The 18,588-nt window shown below is 52.1% G+C and overlaps 1 protein-coding gene and 1 long non-coding RNA gene across 5 annotated transcripts in view; one reads left to right on the top strand and one right to left on the bottom strand.

Moving 5' to 3' along the window:
• The window catches only part of KIF21B (kinesin family member 21B), a 57,013-nt gene extending 52,369 nt beyond the window's left edge, over window positions 1-4,644 (bottom strand). For all 4 annotated transcript variants that reach the window (XM_007989000.3, XM_007989001.3, XM_073011647.1 and 1 more), the window contains exon 1: window positions 4,272-4,644. In XM_007989000.3, the coding sequence (XP_007987191.3) occupies window positions 4,272-4,312 (41 nt within the window). In that variant the 5' untranslated portion in view covers window positions 4,313-4,644. The remainder of the gene's footprint in view (window positions 1-4,271) is intronic.
• A 220-nt stretch (window positions 4,645-4,864) lies between these two features.
• On the top strand, window positions 4,865-17,600 carry LOC140710191 (uncharacterized). Its single transcript, XR_012091134.1, has 5 exons — window positions 4,865-5,002; window positions 6,435-6,761; window positions 11,578-12,368; window positions 16,017-16,083; window positions 17,212-17,600. It is a non-coding gene; the product is annotated as an uncharacterized lncRNA (long non-coding RNA).
• The last annotated feature ends 988 nt before the right edge of the window (window positions 17,601-18,588 follow it).

Here is an 18,588-nt window from a genome sequence, read left to right as displayed (position 1 = left end):
ATTCTCCTGTCTCAGCCTCCTGAGTAGCTGGGACTACAAGCGCACACCACCGCGCCCGTCTAATTCTTGTATTTTTAGCAGAGACGGGGTTTCCCCATATTGGTCAGGCTGGTCTTGAACTCCTGACCTTGTGATCCACCTGCCTCGGCATCCGAAAGTGCTGGAATTACAGTCATGAGCCACTGCGCCTGGCCTAGGGCCTATTTTTTAAAAAACATTTTATTTATATTCAATTCCTCAGGAATCTACTCTGCGTTTTATTCCCTCCAAAGATTTTATGCCTGTCTTTCTCTGAGCCACTGCTCTTCACAAATGAACAAACCAGAACACAGTGGCTGTTCCCATTTTCCAGTGGGTAAAACTGAGGCCCACAACGACAAACAGGGAAGGCGCCCATTACGCAGCCAGTAGATGAACTGCATCAACTCCTGCTCTGCCCTTTGCCCCCAGGGTTGCAAAAATAAGCATGCCAGGCACATATCACCTCTGCCACCTCCCTGGCCCCGGCCTGGGCCCCGCCCCACCTCCACTTGGAGGTTTTCAAAAGCTGAGATCCAATCAGGCAGTCAGGCTGGGTGGTGGAGGGGGAGGTTTCCGGGGCCTGTGGTTACTACACTCCACTTCCTTATGATGACATAAACTCTATTTCTGCAGCAGGAGGCCAGCACCAAGATTCTCAGGTCTCCACACAGCCCACATGAGGCCCTGTATGGGCCTCAGTTTCCGAGAGCTGTAAACTGGACACAGGTGGTATTAATTGGCACTGACTGGCTTTGGGACTCGGAAGGCACCCCAAATGCCCATTCCCCTACAGTTTCTTCTGTCTTCTTTAGTCTTTCTCTCCCAAGTCACCACTGCTCTTGGTTCAAAATTCAGACAGTCATTGACCAAGATTTCAGAGTAACCTAGAACTAGGGAAATAACTGCAGATAGAGAACCCAAATGGGAGAGGGCAGGGGTACAATCTAACATTGTCCCTTGGGTCCCTTGGGCCCCCCCCCCAACCCCTCCCTATCCCCTACTTAACCCTGTAGTCTCAACAGATGGATGCTGGGCCGGCCAAGCACTGCCAAGCCGACTAAAGGAAGGAAGCTTAGGGAAGCCAGGCAGAGATAAGAGGGGAGGGGGCTAGGCAACACCGAGGTCTCCTCTCATGGTGGGGGCTCAGAGCTGGGGATTTGAGAGGGTCTTAAACAAACTTCCATGTGACTTGGCTTCCTTCCCCAATTTTAATTTTGCCAACTTGCATTTCTTAACAGCTACCCCTTTCTCCCCACATTTGTCAGGCCTGTATCTCTGCAGCCTGGGGCAGGTCACAGCTCCGCCCCACCTCTCTCTAGCCTTGTTACACACCTCCTCCCCCAGGTAATGGCCAGTTCTAGTCCAGCCCAGGAAGCTGAGAATCTTTACAGTACAAGGGGATTAATGGATAAAGGGATCACAGGGCAGGCTGGAGAGGCCGGCCTGGGAATCCCTTGGTGCAAAGCCGACTAGCCTGGGTTCAGGGACAGATGGGCCAGATTCCATCTAGCTGGGGAGGCCACGAGGTGGGGCTTTTGGGGTCTGCTCACCCCTGGACCTTCTTCCCTTACCCCAGACCCAGGTCCTGAAAGTTTCCTCCTCCGGCTCTCCAGGAGCCCAGGCCTTCACTGAAGCATTCCACAGCCAGCCAGCTTCGATCTCCTCATCCCAAACAGATTGCAAGGCCAAGAGCCTTGGGCCTGGCACTTCTCACCTCGTCTAATAGTCCTGGGGCCTCTCTCCTCCACACACACACACACACATCAGACCACGCCTGTCTCATTCCTGGTCTTCCTTGTCTGAAGAGTTGGACTCCAGGCTCGCTACAAGTTCTTCTCATGGAAATTCAGAAAGCACTTCAGTTGGATACAAGAAAGGACTTCCATAAAGTCAGAAAGACAGCCAGACCTGGCAGGAGGTAGTGAGCCCTGGGGTTGGACTAGACCCTGGACAAGCCTTGCCCTTCCCATAAATGCTCTACTCTAGTGCAGCCCACCACCCAGTCTTTCAGGTGAGAGAAGTGATTTCTGGGGGTGCTGCAGGGGAGGAGGGGTAGAAGAGGATCTAAAAACAAGGAGAACTCCCCCTACAGCCCGTCACTGGCACCATCTGCTCTCCTTCCCAGCCCAGCCCAGCCCCAGCTCAGTCCTAAGCTCTCTGATTAGAAACTGGGTTCTGTCCAGACATCGTCTGCCTTCCACGGCCGGCTGCCCATTGAGGTCTGGTGTGTGCCCCGGCTGGGCGCTCATGCTGGGGTGGGAGGGGAGGAGTGGGTGGGGCCCTCACCTTCCCGGAGACCCTGCAAGACTGACTTCTGATGCTCAAATGCCCCACCCCCCATACAGATCAGCAACTTTGCCCCCACTTAGGGCAATCTGACTGGGAACCAGAGATGACACACATCGCCGTGAACTGGGTGCAGAGGGCAGACATGATCCCTTCTCTGCAGAAAGGGTCCCGGGAAGCCTCTAGAGGTGGCAGTGGGAAGAGAACATCAGCTTATCCTCACTGTGCCAATCCCATGAGGCTCCCCGGGTGGGAGACCCACCTCTTTTCACCCCAGTCCAGCCTGGAGACCCTGAACAGAGGTGGGGGCCTTTGTTTAGCTCTCTCTAGCAAGATGGAATCTAAAGGAAACTCCCCCTGTGGAAAGGGCACCCCCAAGCCCCTTCCTTCCCAGTCCTCGTTCACAATGGGTGGGGGCCAGAGGGGCCAGAGCTTCATTTCCCTTTTATGGTGTTCTCGGACTCTCCCAATCTGCTGCAGATGCCATATTTACATTTCTCACTCCCACCCCCGGCCATGCAACCCTCCCTCGACCTCCACAAGATCCTGCTGCAATGTCAGCCCCAGCAGCAGCCTGGCCCCGCCCCAGCCAGCCCACCAGGCACCTGCAGGACTCCTCTTTGTCTCTCTGGCTGCTCAGGGCCAGGAAAGCTGTTCTCAAGTGATTCTTGAGTGCTGCCTAGGGTGCATGGGTGGGGGCGCCTCAATCTCCTTCCCTCCAGCTGAGCACTGATCAGTGTCAGCTCCTCTCTGGGCTGCAGAGGGCCAGCCAGGTGGCCGTGGCGAGGGGCATCTGTCCTGGGGCAGGAAGAAGAAAGCTTTTTCCTTGCCATCTCTGACTCTGTCTAGGAGCAACCTCCCCGGATCCCTGGAATCTGGGTCACATATGACCCAAGGGATCTAGAGACCTGAGAGACCTACCCTAGACCTGGACAATCCCCCGCCCCCTCCATCATACAGGGCTGGGGCAGAGATAGACGTTCTTTCCACACCCCTACCTTGGTGAGCAGCCCCAGATTGGCACACTGCTGCCAATACACCCCTCTCAAAGAGAAAAAACCAAAGCAAAAACTGGGAGAGGTGGTGAGGTGTAAAGCATCTCCATCCAGCACAAAGAACACAGATGGCTCAATTTCACAGCATTTCCTGCTCCTGCACCTTTGTGTACCCCTCCCAATAGAACCCACCCAGCCATGTCCTCTCCCTGTCTCATTTCTGCCGTCTCAAGTCCCAGAGCTGTTGAGAACGGAACCCCAGATAAGTCTAGGCAACTCTCCCCTGCTCAATTTTGTCTGAGTGTCTGAGGATGGGGCATCCACATCACACCCTCCTGCCCTCTCAGAGGGAAGCACCTCAGATACACCTCTTCCTCCCTTCCTAGCCCCATCTCCTCTTGGGACAGGAGTGGCAGGATTCTCCCAGAAAGCCATTGACTTCCCACAGAAGGCCAAGGCATCATCCCAGGTTTTTCGTTGGTCCCCGCACCGGATCTTTGTCTGCAGATCTGGCTCCCAGGGCGGGTGTGCTGCCTTTGCTAGCTGGACCAAGAGCACATAACTAGCTGACTCGCGTGGATGAGGGGGAAATTTCCCTCTGGTATACCCGTATGAGACAGCAGCCTCGTGGGGAGGCGAAGAGGAAACACACAGACGCTCCGGCCTGGGCCAGGGCTGGGTGTGAAATACCGGATTTCCTTGTTTATTCGATTTTCTGATCATTAAGGGCTCCCAAGAGGGACCCAAAATTACCACCCAAACAAAGCCACCTTGCAGTAGTCCGCGGGGTCGCTGCTCCCCGGCGGCAGCCTGGCCAGCGCGCGGCGCCCTCCATCCCGTCCCACGCCGGCCCCTCCCCCGGGAGTGCAGGCTCCAGCCCGAGCGGTGCCCGCGCCCCCCGCCCAAAGCCCACGCGAGACAAAGCCCGAGCCCTCTCCGCGCGCCCCCTTCCCTGCCCCGGGTCCCTACCTGACGGCCACCTTGACGCAGCAGTCCCCCTGGCCGGCCATGGCCCTCTGGCTCTAGGGTCTGGGCGTGGATCAGAGGCGGGGGTCTGGGGGCCAATGCCCGAGGCAGCGGCTGCGGCTGCGGGAGGCGGGGGCGCGGGCGCGGCTGGCGGAGGCTGCGGCGGCGGCGGCTGGAGGTGACATGCTCGCGGGCTGCAGGCCGAGGGGCTCACCCGCGGCCGGCCCCCCGGGGCTGGGCCCGCGCGCCTCCTCGGGCCATCGGGCGGCGGCGCGGAGCTAGCTGACAGCCGGCGGCGCGACCCGCCGCTCCCTACGGCGCGGCACACGCGCACACACCTCCCACCCAGCCGCCACCTCCCGCCGCAGCGCGAACAAAGGGGGCGGGGGCCGATCCGGCACCGAGCCCGCCCCGAGCCCGTCCCGAGCCCGCGCCGGGCCCCGCCCAGCCCGGGAGCCGCCAATCGAAAGCCCTAATGAGCAGCGGGGGCGGGACTCGCGCCTTTAAAGGGACCTCTTGGCTCGCGGCCACGGGTGGCTGGGGGTAGGGGGCGGGATTGGAAGGTGGGGGTGCGAGGTGGGGTGGAGGCGCGGGACGCAGACCACGTTAGAGCCTTGGCTCCTGGGGTGGCAGAACCTCAAGCTTCATTGGGACCCTCATTTCATAAATGAAGAAACTGAGATTTAAAGAGGGGAACTACCGAAGGTCACAGAGCGAGTTCGTGGGTAAGCATGGTAAGAACCCTGGTCTCCCGGGGATCTCACAGCGATTGACGGTTTATAGTTCACAAGAGCCAGGAAAGCTTCCCTTCTGCATTTATTCCAGTAAATTCGCCAACCCTTCTTGAAGGGAGTTCTTGCTAACCCCTAAATAAATTCCCACCACCACCCCCCCCCCCCCCGCCCTGCAGCATTTTAAAGCTCGTATTTTAGCTGATTCCTGGCCAGGCTCCTAGCCCAAGACTAGCCCCTCCCTACTGCTAGACGACTGTCCCATTGACCTTTATGACCCACAGATGACCCCACTGGGCCTGGCTCACACTCTGCTTGTTGTGGCAGTAGGGCCAGAGGGTCAGTGTGGGAGGCCTGAGCTGCCCTGGGGCAAAGGAAGGAACAAAGGGGGCCCTCAGTTCCGAGCACCTGGGTAGAGAGGCTGGGCGGTGAAGTGGGTGGGGAAGGGAAGAAGGAGGGCAGCTGCCTGCAGGAATGGATATAAAGGACAAGGAGGACCATGGAGACTTTAACACTGGGCCTGGATGGAGGAGGAGACCAATGCTGCAAAGTCACAATTCCCTTCCCAGTCCACCTCCCTCCCTCTGAGCCCAGAGGCCTCTTCCCTGCCCCCTGCCTCCCAACATTGGGGCCATTCACAGGGCCCCTCACCAGCTGCCCTCACTTCACCCAGCTCCCTCCCCTGGAAAGGGCCCAAGAGAAGGACCCAGCTGCAGCTCCAGATGTGGATGGGGCTCTCTGGGGGAGGGGAGCAAGGGGAGTCTGACTCCAGGCCTCTTACATCACCCTCAGATGATGAAACCATGTCAGAGATTTTGGCAAGGGTGTGGACTGGGGTCTGAGGATGCATCTGTTGGTGCCATCTTCCTCCCCTTCCCTCCTCCACTCGAAACCCACCACCCCCCGCAATAACTGCTTCATGCAGTAGCTCAGATCCCTGTTTGGCTTGACCTATCAAGGTCAAATCAAAACCAGATAATTTTAAGAGCAAATTTCAAGGGCCAATCAACACATCCTTTTCATCCCCATGGCAAACAGGAGGAGCACTGCGAGCAGTGCCCCCAGGATGGAGGCTGGAGAGGAGGTCTTGGTGGGATCCTGGACCTTTTATTAGCATTTGAATCTAGAGGAAGCTCTCCCTGGGGCCAGGGGATCACCTCTCCTGGACCAGGAGGCTAGCAGAATGTTGCAGTCAGATCCTGCAACATTCCTCCCCATCTTCCAACCAAAATAAGACGTGGGGAGGAGACTAACACATATGGACCACCTACACAAGGTATTTTATGCACATATTCTCATTTTATCCCTGTAACCTTGTGAGATAGGCTTTTTTATTCTTTTTAAATTTTGCAGATGGGGAAACTGAGCCTCACATGTATGAGTTCCAGCATATAAGCAACAGACTCCGGATTTGAACTTGTATATCTTGTTCCAGACTTCCCAGATGACCACCAAGGCGGAAGCGATGGTGATGCCAAGGCGGAAGGGATGGTGATGCCCAGGCAGAAGGGAGCTAGGCTGGCCCAGGCTTTTCCTGTAGGCATAGCAGGCTCCAGGTTCAGCCTTCCCGGACGGTAATGTTGCTTTCTGAAGAGCTACTTTCCCGCCAGCTCATCTCTGGACTTCTCTGGGGCCCAACTCTGATTTCCTGCCTGCAGGAGGTCCCCTCTGACTTCCGATAGTAGATGACCCTTCTGACTCACAGTTCTACTGCTGGGAAATGCCTCCAGAGCTGCTGCCCACCCCCTCTGCATCCCTCCAGGTCACTGGGTGTCGAGTCAGGGGAAGCAGGGATGCACATGGGTGGGAAACTCAGGCCTCCTAAATGTCAGAGCCTCAGGACTTTGGCTACTCAGAAGTAGCTCCCTCCTGGGCCACCAGGAAGCAGCAAGGCAGCCAGCATCCTGACGTCACTCCTGGACTCTGCTGCTCAGAGGCTAGACGGAGAACCAAGGTGGGAAAGAGGCTTAAACCACAGCGTGGGGAGATTTAGGTTAGGTGGGTCAGAGGAAGTTTAGGACAAGACTTGTCCTTTTCGGTCTCTGTCCAGCTTCAGCACAGCCACTGCTTCCTCTCTTTGGTTTTTCCCATCCCCCTCTCTCCCACCTCTATCCCCTTCCAGCTTTTCTTCTTTCTTTCCCTCCTTCCCAGACCCCAAAGTTTCTCAGGATTAGCTGCCCATGTGCATATCTCCCGCACCCCCAAATCTTTCCTCACTGTCTCACAGAAACAGGCAAACACACACACATGCACACAACCATGAGTGACCCTGAGAGTTCCCTGATTGGACTGAGGTTGGAGCCCCAGCTCTTGTCCTGAGCTGAGGCCCTTCCCCCAGGTATCTTGGGGCTTCTTCCATCATTTCTCTTGACAGGAGCTGTGGGCGTCTGGGCAGATGGGAACCTGGGGGAGGTGTGGGGAGCCCTCTCTGAGGCAGGAAGCTCCCACACTACTGTAGTTAAAATACTCCGGCAGCAACTTGGGGCAGCCATCTGGGATGCCCAGATCTCCCAGGACACTCAGCTCTCAACAACAACCCTATAGGAACAAATTAAAAACCTAAGAGATAGTTGTAGGCCCTGGAAATGTCTCCCAAAAGTGGCCTGAACTTGAGTTCTGTTTCCTTTTATCTTCTTCAGGGTTAGCATTGGGCATTGGCATTTACAAAAACTCTCTAAGCATTAAGCAAAAGTTATAGGAGTGGAAGATACAGCATTCTGGATCTCCAGTCCTAATACCCAGCCACACCCCAGCAGCTATGCATGGTTCCATGGGAGAACAGGCATAGCCCATCCTGCTGGCATATAGTCCAGCCACATCTTCCAATGCCCACCTGGAGACTGAGCCCAGTTCTGCCCAGCAACAGGAGCTCAGAGCTCTAGAGAGCCTCTCCTGGGGTGCAGACTCAGGAGATCTTAGCTCAGGAGCAGACTTAGCCTGACTTCCTCTTTTATAGGAGGAGACAGACGTAGTTACAGAGGAAACCAGAGTTGTTATAAATAGCAAAGAAGGGAGAAAACTGCTATGGATTACAAACACACCATCAATCTTAAACTATTTTTAGTTTCAAATAATGAGAGTCTAATTAATGCTCTGTATAACTTCAAATGTGGGATCTTTATCTACCTTTCTACTTTGTGATGCTTTCCAATACAGTATTAGGGCCAAAGGCAGGAAGAGATATGGGCAATTCTCAATGTTACCAAATCCTAGATATGGAAAGAACCTGAGAAATTTAGTCTAGCCCTTTCATTTTCAGTGAAAAAACTGAGGCCCAGAGAGGTCAAAGGACTTGTCCAAAGTTCCACAGTAAGATAGGGACTGAGCAGTGACTAAAAGCCTAGTCCCTGTACTCCAGAAGCAGGGCAGTTTCCACAACAGCACAATAGAACCTAAAGGCTAAACATCTGTGGTTGGGCTGTTGGTGAGTTTATAGCCTGGATAAAAGTTAGGTCTGGGCCAGGTGTGGAGGCTCATGCCTGTAATCCCAGCACTTTGGGAGGCTGAGGCGGGTGGATCACTTGAGGCCAGGAGTTCGAGACCAACCTGGCCAACATGGCAAAACCTCACCTCTACTAAAAAATACAAAACTTAGCCAGATGTGATGGCACATGCCTGTAATCCCAGCTACTCAGGAGGCTGAGGCACAAGAATCGATTGAACCCAGGAGGTGGAGATTTCAGTGAGCTGAGATTGCACCGCTGAACTTCAACCTGGGGAACAAAGCAAGACTCTGTCTCAAACAAACAAACAAACAAACAAAGTCTGAATGAAATAGCAAAAGACAGCCCAGAAGCTGAAGTGTGGTCTTCTGCGTCCCAGAGTTTTGGGTTCAAATCCCAGCTCTGCAACTGACTAGCTATGTAACCCTGGGCCGGTGTGTAACTACTCCAAGCATCAGCTCCCACATCTCAAAATGAGGATAATCACACTCACTTCATTACAGGACTATTATGAGGTTTAAATGAGGTAACGTGGGTCAAGCATCCAGCACAGTGCTCAGCAAAAAATGGATGTTAATTTCCTTCACATTTCTCTTGGATTCTCTATCCCTTCGTCAATGGACTCCTATCCTCTAACTGGACAGAAGGGCAGATTTGTCATAAAGCAGTCACGTGAGGGATAAGAAGTCTCACATGAGTGTGAATGAAGCTGGGGGTAGGGGGGGATAGTTTATGGCAATGAAGTTTGCCTGGCACAAGTGGTCAGTGTCAGATCCAGAGGGTGGGAGAAGACAGATTTGCGGAAAAGTATCCATCCTCTGCTAACCACTCAGTGACGGGCCTTGGGGTCCGGGGTCAGTGTTTGCAGGGGAGGAGGGAGGCTGGGCATGCTGGGTCCTCATTGTACACAAATACCCCGGGCCTCAACCTCACCCGTGTGCCACACTGTGCCAAGGGTGTTACATAACATTTCTCTTTTAATCCTCACAACAATCTGTGAGGCAAATACTGTTCTCGTCCCCATTTTGCAGAAGAGGAAATGAGCTCAAAGGTCACTTGGCTAGTGTAGTAGTCATTAGTGCTGTCTCCAAATATTTCCGGCTCTCTGCCTTCTGGCACAAGGTAGGACTGCGTGTTCTCACTCTTCTTTGATGCTAGCTGTGGACATGTGAACAACTTTAACCAATAAAACGTGGCGGAACTGATGTGCGTTAGCTCTAGCAGAAGCATTAAGACTCTGGCACCCTCACACCTATGTTGTTCATAGAGTGTAAATGAGAAATAAACTTTCATTGTGTTAAACCACTGAACTTACAAGTTGTGTGTTGCCATGGCAAGCCTGGCCTACCCTGACACAGTTAGGAAGGGGCAGAGCCAGAGTTCGGAGGCCTGGTCTGTAAAGACGCCAGATGGCGTGAGTACCTTCCAGAGATCGACCTGCTTGCCTAAGACACACAGAAGCCCCTTTCTGGGCTACTTAGAGCCCTGTGGGGCAGGGGAGGAGGGTAGGCAGCCTCCCTACCCTTATCTCTTTCCCTCCTGATTTGACTGTGATTTTATGGGGTTTCTAGGTTGATGAGCCTGGGGAAACTGACTAAATGAGTGTGGTTTTGTATGAACACTTAGGGGCTTAGTTCTCTGGTTAGCTACTACTCATAGTCTTCTGGTTAGAAGTGCTGAGCTACTTCTCAGGGCTCTCCAGGAGACACTCTGAGAAGTAATTGGAAAATTCCGACTTCCTCCCTGCCCATCACCCAAATAGGAAATAGCTGGGTATCAGGACATGCCTGCATTCACTCCCAAATCAAAGATCAACCCTACTCAAGTCACTCTTTGCTTTGGGACTCAGTTACTCCTCTGTGAAATGGAGCCACTTCAAAGGGTTAGGGTAACTGCTCAGAGATTCTAGAGGAAGCCCATTCCAGATTGTATAGATCTTCTCAGAGGTGCCTGCAAAATGAGAACAGCTACTATTTCTGAACATTGTGCTGGGCATTGCACCAAATGCTTCAGATTCATACGGTCATGGAATGCTCACACAACCCATGGAGGTAGGAACATAAAGAAAGCCAGGATACCAAGAGGTGCACAAGGTCACATTGCAAGTGGTGGGCAGGGTTCAAACTCAAGCATGCTGCCTGCCCGTTTCATCCTCGGCTGAATTACAGGGAGGGAAAAGGATGAATCTGGTCTTGGCAGCTGCTGAGCTGCCAAGAAAGTGAGCACAGCCCCCTAAGGAGTTACGAGCTTCACGTGTCTACATAAATACTTGCCCATGAAGGACCCCAGCAGCTTTGTCATAGGCCCAAACTGGAAACACCACAAATGTCCATCAACAGGGGAGTGGATTAAGAATCTGTGGTATATCATATGGTGGGATACTATTTAGCAATAAAAAGGAATGAACTATTGATACGTGATAGAATATGGATGAATCCCCAAATTCATTATGCTCAGTGAAAGAAGCTAGACCAAAAAGAGCACATGCTGTACAATTCCACTGATGTACAAATTCTCGAAAATGTAAACTATAGTGTCAGAAAGCAGATCAGTGGTTGCCTGGCAAGGGGAGGGACCTGGGAGGGGTAGGAGCCACACCATGGCTCACCTCATGAGGGCATGAGCAACGTTTTGAGGTAGTGGGTTTATTTATTTATTTATTTATTTATTTATTTATTTATTTATTTTAGATTTTTTGAGACAAGGCCTTGCTCTGTCACCCAGGCTGGAGTACAGTGGTACAATCGTGGCTCACTGCAGCCTCAAGCTTCCCAGGCTCAAGGGATCCCCCCCATCTCAGCCTCCTCACAGGTGCACACCGCACCACCACACCTGACTCATTTTTGTATGTTTGTAGAGACGGTTTCACCATGTTGCCCAGACTGGTCTCGAACTCTTTGGCTCAAGCAATCTGTCAGCCTCAGCCTCCCAAAGTGCTGGGATTACAGGAGTGAGCCACTGCACCCGGCATATTTACTGTCTCAATGGTGGTGATGCTTCCGTGGGTGTATGCTAATACATCTGTCAGACTAATCAAATTATACACTTTGAATATGCGCAGATTATTATACATTAATTACATACCTCAATAAAGCTGTTGAAAAGTAACTTGTCCCAACTTCTTTGTTCAAACAGAGGTGCAGAGTGGTTGGTGACTTCTCCTGGGCCATGAGGACAGTCAGTTAAAGTCCTGGCTACCTCTCCCTGAGACCACATGGCCTATGGCTTCATGGAAGGTACCACCTCCCAAGAAGGGGCTAGTGGCAGGGAAGTCGAGAAACAGAGAGACGGAAAGGTGGCATAAAACAGGAGAGGGAGACACTGGAGAGGGGCCGGCAAGAGGCCAGGCTGGGGACGTCAGAGAAGAGGAAAACAGAGATGAAGCCACAGGCCTGAGGACAAAGGAAGAGGAGAGACAGGAGATGGGACCCCTTCCCAGACCTGCTGATGAGGAGAAGGCTCTAAGCAGTCCTAGCCAGGCCCCAGAGGAGCCATTCCCTTCCTTTGACAGATGCCACCCGTGTACGGCCCTGCCCCCGATGAAGTTAACAAATCACCACCACCAGCCTGCCCTGGCCTGGTTGCTGTTGACGTTCAGTCCCCAGGATGCATCATTTTCTTGGATTTTAATAGATAATTGCCTTGGCCAGACCCTGCAGAGCAAATTACTAGCAAATGTTCATTTAACACTTTAAAAATCGAGGGGAAGAGGAGAGGGCTTGGAGGCAGCATGTGGGGAGAGGTCAACCTCTAAAGTGCCAGCTCTCCAGAAATGCAGCCAGACTGAGGGTTTTAAGGGATGGTAGTGAATGCCAGCACTCCAGGCAGTGTGTGTGCTGAATCTCATAGGATGGTTTTAGGAGCACTTCAAAGGCCTTTTTGACCGAGATAGTCACGTTGGCCTGAGGTGAAACAACTCTGGAAAAGTTAGTCTGTGTCCTCCCTGCAACCCTTGTATTGTATCAGTAGACAGAGGAAACCCTTGGCCTTAAGGAGAATTTGGGAATTAGGATCTAGTGAAGATGCGGAGAAGCAGGAAAAGACCCTTTTTTCTCTTTAACTTCTAAACTCGGAGGATCCAAATAGCAGGCCAGGACTGGGTGGAGCAAAGACGTTAAGTCATAACCAAAATTGAAAAGAACGTAGAGGAAGAGGCCCTTTTCTCCCACCCTCCAGTGATGAGGGTCTCTTGGGCTGGAAAAGGGGAAGGAGGAGATAGGGGGCTAGGCCTTGAAGGAGGTCAAACCCTAAGACAAGAGGATCAGATTTGGGGTGCTGTGAGAGGCGAGGGAGGTCTTCCCGGAGAGACAGTCAAGCTCTGATGGTGGCTGGTGCTAGAGTGGCTGGGCCCCCACCTGCAGACCACTCCCCATCATCACTGAGTCAGCCTTCTCCTCCCCACTCAGAGAAGACTCAGAGGGGGACCTCTCAAGGTGGTCTCAATGAGAAGAGGTACAGAAAGCCCCCATCAATTTTGGTCTGTACGCTGCCCAAGAACCACCCTCCTTGGTGAGCCCCCATCCTAACCATTTTGTGTGGTCAAGACGCATGTAAACTGTCCCCAAACAAAAGACAGAGAGCAGGGACTACTGAGTGGATGTACTCGGGTGGGTCTGGCTAGTGGGGAAACCAACCCTCATTATACCAGGTGAAATATAAAGTTACCATTTTGTAGACAAGAAGGCATAGAATATTGGCAATTTCAAATGATACCATCTAATATGTTCTATGTAGCAGTCTTTTGCATTTGCCCACCTTTCCTCCCTCTCTCCCTCCCTTCCTGCCTTCCTTTTCCCCTTCCTTCCATTTTTTCCTTGCTAGGAATACAAAGTTGATGAAGATTCAATGCCTGCCCCTGAGAAACTCACAGTATGCTTGGAAAAAAACAAACTGCAAACCCCTAATTAGGATACAGTGTAATAAATGCCAATAATGAGAGTTATCAGGTGCTTTAAGAGCACTAAGGAAGCAGCAACTAAGTTTACTTGGGTGATCAGAGAAGACTTGCGGGAGGCACTGTCAGGCTGAGACCCAAGGAGGAGTTTGTTGGGCGCAGCGACACTGTCAGTAGAAGCCTGAGAGCGCGTGGCCTGTACAAGAGGGAGTTGTTGAGTTGCCTGTGGTTGGGCTGGTGCTTGGCAGAGTGTGCAAAGGGTTTCAGACCAGATTAGTGGAGGATGAGTGGGGATTGGAGGGTAGGGGTGGATTGTCATGTGAGCCTCACAAGAATACAAAAAGTAAGAGGCTTAAGAATAGTGTCCAGGTTCCCGCTGGACACCTGGTTTCACCATTTCAGGGTCAAGTGACTGCAACTAATTCACTCAGCCTTTCTGAACCTCTGTTTTCTCATTATAAAATGAGATTAGTAGTAATACCTATTTTATAGGTGTTGCAGTGATTACATGATATGAAAGGCAAAATGCTTAATGAATTAGGCTTAATGTATGTTATAACCATTATTGTTCTACAGATGAGGAAACCAAAGGGCAGAAACATTTTTAGGAGAACACACCAGTGGGAACGGGAATGGGTGTTCTCCAAGTCCAGGGCCTCGCTCTGCTGCACCCTGCACGTTTCAGGACAGCCTTTCTGAAGCTTGGCTGAGGGAGCCTGGAGTCTCTTCCTGGCTCTTCTCGTGAACTTAGTGAAGTGAGGTACACGGGGTTGTTTCCTTCCCCGGGTCTTCATTTCCCTTCTCTCCACCATGGAATCTCTCTTTCTTCATTTGACTTTATTTTTATTTATTTTTTGAGATAGGGTCTCACTCTGTTGGCCGGGCAGGAGTGTGGTGGTGCAACCATGGCTCACTGCAGTCTTGACATCCCAGGCTCAAGGAATCCTCACACCTCAGCCTCCCAGGTTGCTGGGATGACAGGCACGCACCATCATGCCTGGCTAATTTTCTTTGTTTGTTTGTTTTGTTTTTGTTTTTGTCTTTGTTTTTTTTTTTGAGACAAAGTCTCACTCTGTCACCCAGGCTGGAGTGCAGTGGTGTGATCTGGCTCACTGCAACCTTTGCCTCCTGCATTGGAGCAATTGTCCTGCCTCACCCTCCCGAGTAACTGGGATTACAGGTGTGCACCACCATGCCTGGCTAATTTTTGTATTTTTAGTAGAGATGAGGTTTCATCATGTTGGCCAGGCTGGGCTTGAACTCTTGACCTCAGGTGATCCACCCACCTCGGCCTCCCAGAGTGCTAGGATTACAGGAGGCTACTGCGCCCAGCCTCCTCTGAACCTTTCAAACCCCAGTGTCTGTCTCACCAAGGTATGCAACACCATCGCATTTTCAGCTGACAAGACCAGAATCATCGCTTGCCCCTTGTATTTGTGGCCAATCTCTTTTAAAAATACTTCTGTGCTTTGGTTTCCTCAACTGGACTTTAAGTTCCATTGAGACACACAGTTATGGACCACAGGGTAAAGTAACCATGGAATTAGAAGGCTGGAGGGCACATCCCAGATCTGCCACTTACCAACTGTAGACCTCTCAGTGGCCTCATTAGGAAAATGGCAGGAGGATGGCCTGTGGTGGGGTTGGCACTGTGAACTGTCGGCCCCAAGGCTGGGGTGACATGAACTAGGGATCAAATGCCAGAAGAATGGGGGCATAACTTTGTGAAATAGGAGTTGGGGTTAAGCTCAGCCTTGCCTTGGCAGTGTCTTCTCTAGCAGTCTGGGGCAGGAGCCGACCTCTACATCCATGCCAGTTGGTGAGAGCTGGCAGGGCCTCTAGGAGGACGAGGCCTGGTGCTGAGGTGTGTGGGCTGCCCATTGCTGCTGCCCTGTGCCCCCTAAGGTGCCCGGGATCCCCCAAGGTTGGCTTCCTCCTGTCTTACAGATCTGACCCCATCACTAGCCAGCATCAGACAGAATCAAAACAACAGCTTCCTTCCCTTCCTGTGCCAGGTCCTTCCTCAGTCACATTTGCATATCACAACCACTCTGGGAGTAGGAATGACCTTCCCATTAGACAGAGTGAGGAGCAGAGACTTCAAAGGGTTATATGAACTGCCTGACCATCGCTCAACATGGATACAGGGGAAGGGGATTCGGGCCTCCAAGGCTCTGCTCGGAAACACCTTGCAGACAACAGCCACCACCTGCCTGCCTTAAGAACCCAGGACAGGCAACTTGGCAGGAGTCCCTCAGGGCTAGGGAGCTCCTCCCCATTCTGAAGACAGACTGGAACTGAGGCCCACCCTCTTCCACCTTTCCAGAGACCCTCCAACTGAGCTCCACACCCCCCAGATGGAGGGCTCCCCTAGCCCCCACAGCCCCAGCATACAGCTTTGTGTCTACCCCTCCTGCCAGCCACACCCCGCCCCTTCTGGCAGAACCCCCCACCCAGCAGCTGGGTCCCGTGTCTGCAGGGAACTGTCAGGGAGAAGACAGGGGTCTGGCAGACACTGTCCCTGGCCAGTGCCCCCAGGTGACAGAAGGGGGCCCACCTGCTCCTAGGGATACACTGTCTGTCAGGGGGTCCTGCTGAGGGGCGTCTGTCTTCTCTGTATTTGCCCACTTTCCCCCCCTCCCACCTCAGGCCTCATCCTGCCACAATTTGTTCCTTTTAGGCTTTGAGTAGCCCGGCAGCCCTATGAGGGGAACCCGCCTATGAGTTGAAGCGAAGATGGTGCAGAGGTAGGATTTTGCACATTCTGATAAATTGCAACATCTTATATGTTGCAAAGGAAAATGCCTGAACTTTTCCATAGAGTGAAGACCTAATAGGAAAGTTTCTCAAAGCCTGTGTTTACACATGTATCTGTTGGTTAGGCTGGGAGGGGCAGCATAGATTTGACAAATGGTGTACCATTAAGGATGTGGAATTAGATGCTAAACTGACTCCCACCTTGGCTCTCTTACGAGCTGTGTGGTTAGGCAAGTTACGTTTGTTCTCTCTGTGCCTTTTTTTTTTTGGAGAAGGAGTTTTGCAGTTGTTGCCCAGGCTGGAGTGCAGTGGTGTGATGTCGGCTCACTGCAACCTCTGCCTCCCGGGTTCAAGCAATTCTCCTGACTCGGCCTCCCAAGTAGCTGGGATTACAGGCACACACCACCATGCTCGGCTAATTTTTTGTATTTTTAGTAGAGATGGGGTTTCACCGTGTTGGCCAGGCTGATCTCAAACTCCTGACCTCATGTGATCCACCTGCCTCAGCCTCTCAAAGTGCTGAGATTACAGGTGTGAGCCACTGCACCTGGCCCTCTCTGTGTCATTTTTGCAAAGTGAGGATGATGATACCTTTCTTAATTGTTAAGAGGATTAAATAAATTAATATACGCAAAACCTTTGGAAGAGGGCCTGCCATATAGTTTGCTTTCTTTTTTCTTTTTCCAGAGACGGAGTCTCATTTTGTCACTCAGGCTGGAATACAGTGGTGCAATCATAGCTCACCTTGAATTCTTGGGATCAAGCCGCACTCTCACCTCAGCCTCCCAAGTAACTAGGGCTATCAGATCATGTTATCACGTCCACCTAATTTTTAATTTTGTGTGTGCCTGTGTGTGTGTGTGTGTGTGTGTGTGTAAAGACAGAGATCTTGCTACATTTCCCAGGCTGGTCTTGAACTCCTGGCATCAAGCAATCCTTCCACTTTGGCCTCCCAAAGTGCTGGGATTACAGGTATGATTCACTGCGTCTAGCCCTAGTTGACACTCTATATGTGGTAGGCATTACTACAAGATGTTCAGATCCCTCATGAATAAGAGTGTCCTTTTATAAAACTTTACAGCATACACTTATGTTCCATTTTATCTTGTCTTCCCTAGAGATGAGCCAATTGAGCAGGAGACAGTGTAAGCAGCTGTGGGGGTGTCGAGTACTCCCTCCTGCCTGTGGGAGCTGCACCGTGGAGTCTAGCTTGTTATCCTCCAGAGGCAGAGCCCCACCTCCCTGCCTCCTCTTGGTATAGATGGACAGCCATGGTGGCGGAGGCTGCAGAGCTGAGCAGGTGATACTGGGCAGTGACTCTGCTGCAGGCAGGGTCCACACCCCATAGCTCTTTCCTGCATTTATTTAACAAGCGACATTGAGTCAGCAATCTCTGTTGAAAAGTGCTCAGCCCTGGAGACAGAACTGTGAACAACGTGGACACAGCTCCTGCTTTGTGAAGCTTGGTGTCTGGCTGGGGTAAAAATAAACAAGCAGTTACAACACAGTTACGATCCCTACTGTAACGGAGGAGAGATGGCAGCCAAATTTCTGGGCCAGGCTACAGAGAGTTTGGGGGTGTTCAGAGAAAGCCTTCTGCAGGAAGTAATAGCAAAGCTAAGGTTTGAAGGGTGACTAGAGCTCAGTCAGGTAGAAGGCTCAGGACGCTTCCAGAGAGAACAGTACACGTGAGCTCAGAGGTGAGAGCTCCCTCTGGGTGGGGCGAACAGGAGACTTGGGCAGGGTCTGATCTGGGAGAGGCTTGTGAGCCCAGGCAAGGGTTTTGCTTGCTATTCAGGGGCTTTGGGGTGCCTTTAAAAGTTTTCAGCAAGGAGACAAGATGACTGGTTCTTCCTTTTAGAAAGATCAGAGACAGATGGGGAGCAAGAGAAAAGAGGAGGCTGGAGGCCCATTCAAAGGCTGTCACAATAGATAAAGCACGAGATGATGGTTGAATGGATCAGGAAAGTGACCGTGAGGATGAAGAGAAAGGAGACAGATGTGAGAGATACTTAGGAGGGCAAATCTGTGGGGCATGGTGGGAGGGGGAGGTAGGCATCCAGGACAACACCCAGACTTCCGGTTTGAATAAGGAGTGGGCTTCCCCGAGACCAGCAACACCAGAGGAGTAGCAGGCTTTGGGGAAAGGATAAGAGGCCACCACTGGACAAGGTGAGCATTAGGCACAAGTGAGACATCCATGCAGAGTTGTCTGGGAGGAACAGGATACAGAGACCTGGAGTTTAGAACAGATTTTGACTAGAAATATGGATTTTGGAATTACTGGCACATACATGCAACTAAGATATGAACGTGTACTACGTGAGAAGAAAAGGTCAAGGAGACGGAGTCTACCCGAGAGGTAGGCAGGCCAAGGGAGAACTCCCAAGGAAGATTCAAGTTGGAACACTCGAGGGGTATGAAGAAATTCAGGAGATCTGACACTCAGGGGGAATTTCAGGCAGGGAGGGGGGTAAATTGTATCTCATGCTGCC

Source organism: Chlorocebus sabaeus, chromosome 25, assembly GCF_047675955.1.
Source record: "Chlorocebus sabaeus isolate Y175 chromosome 25, mChlSab1.0.hap1, whole genome shotgun sequence".
Taxonomy (NCBI): Eukaryota; Metazoa; Chordata; class Mammalia; order Primates; family Cercopithecidae; genus Chlorocebus; species Chlorocebus sabaeus.
The sequence above is the reverse complement of the archived record's forward strand: the minus strand, read 5'-3'. Positions and strand labels throughout refer to the sequence as shown.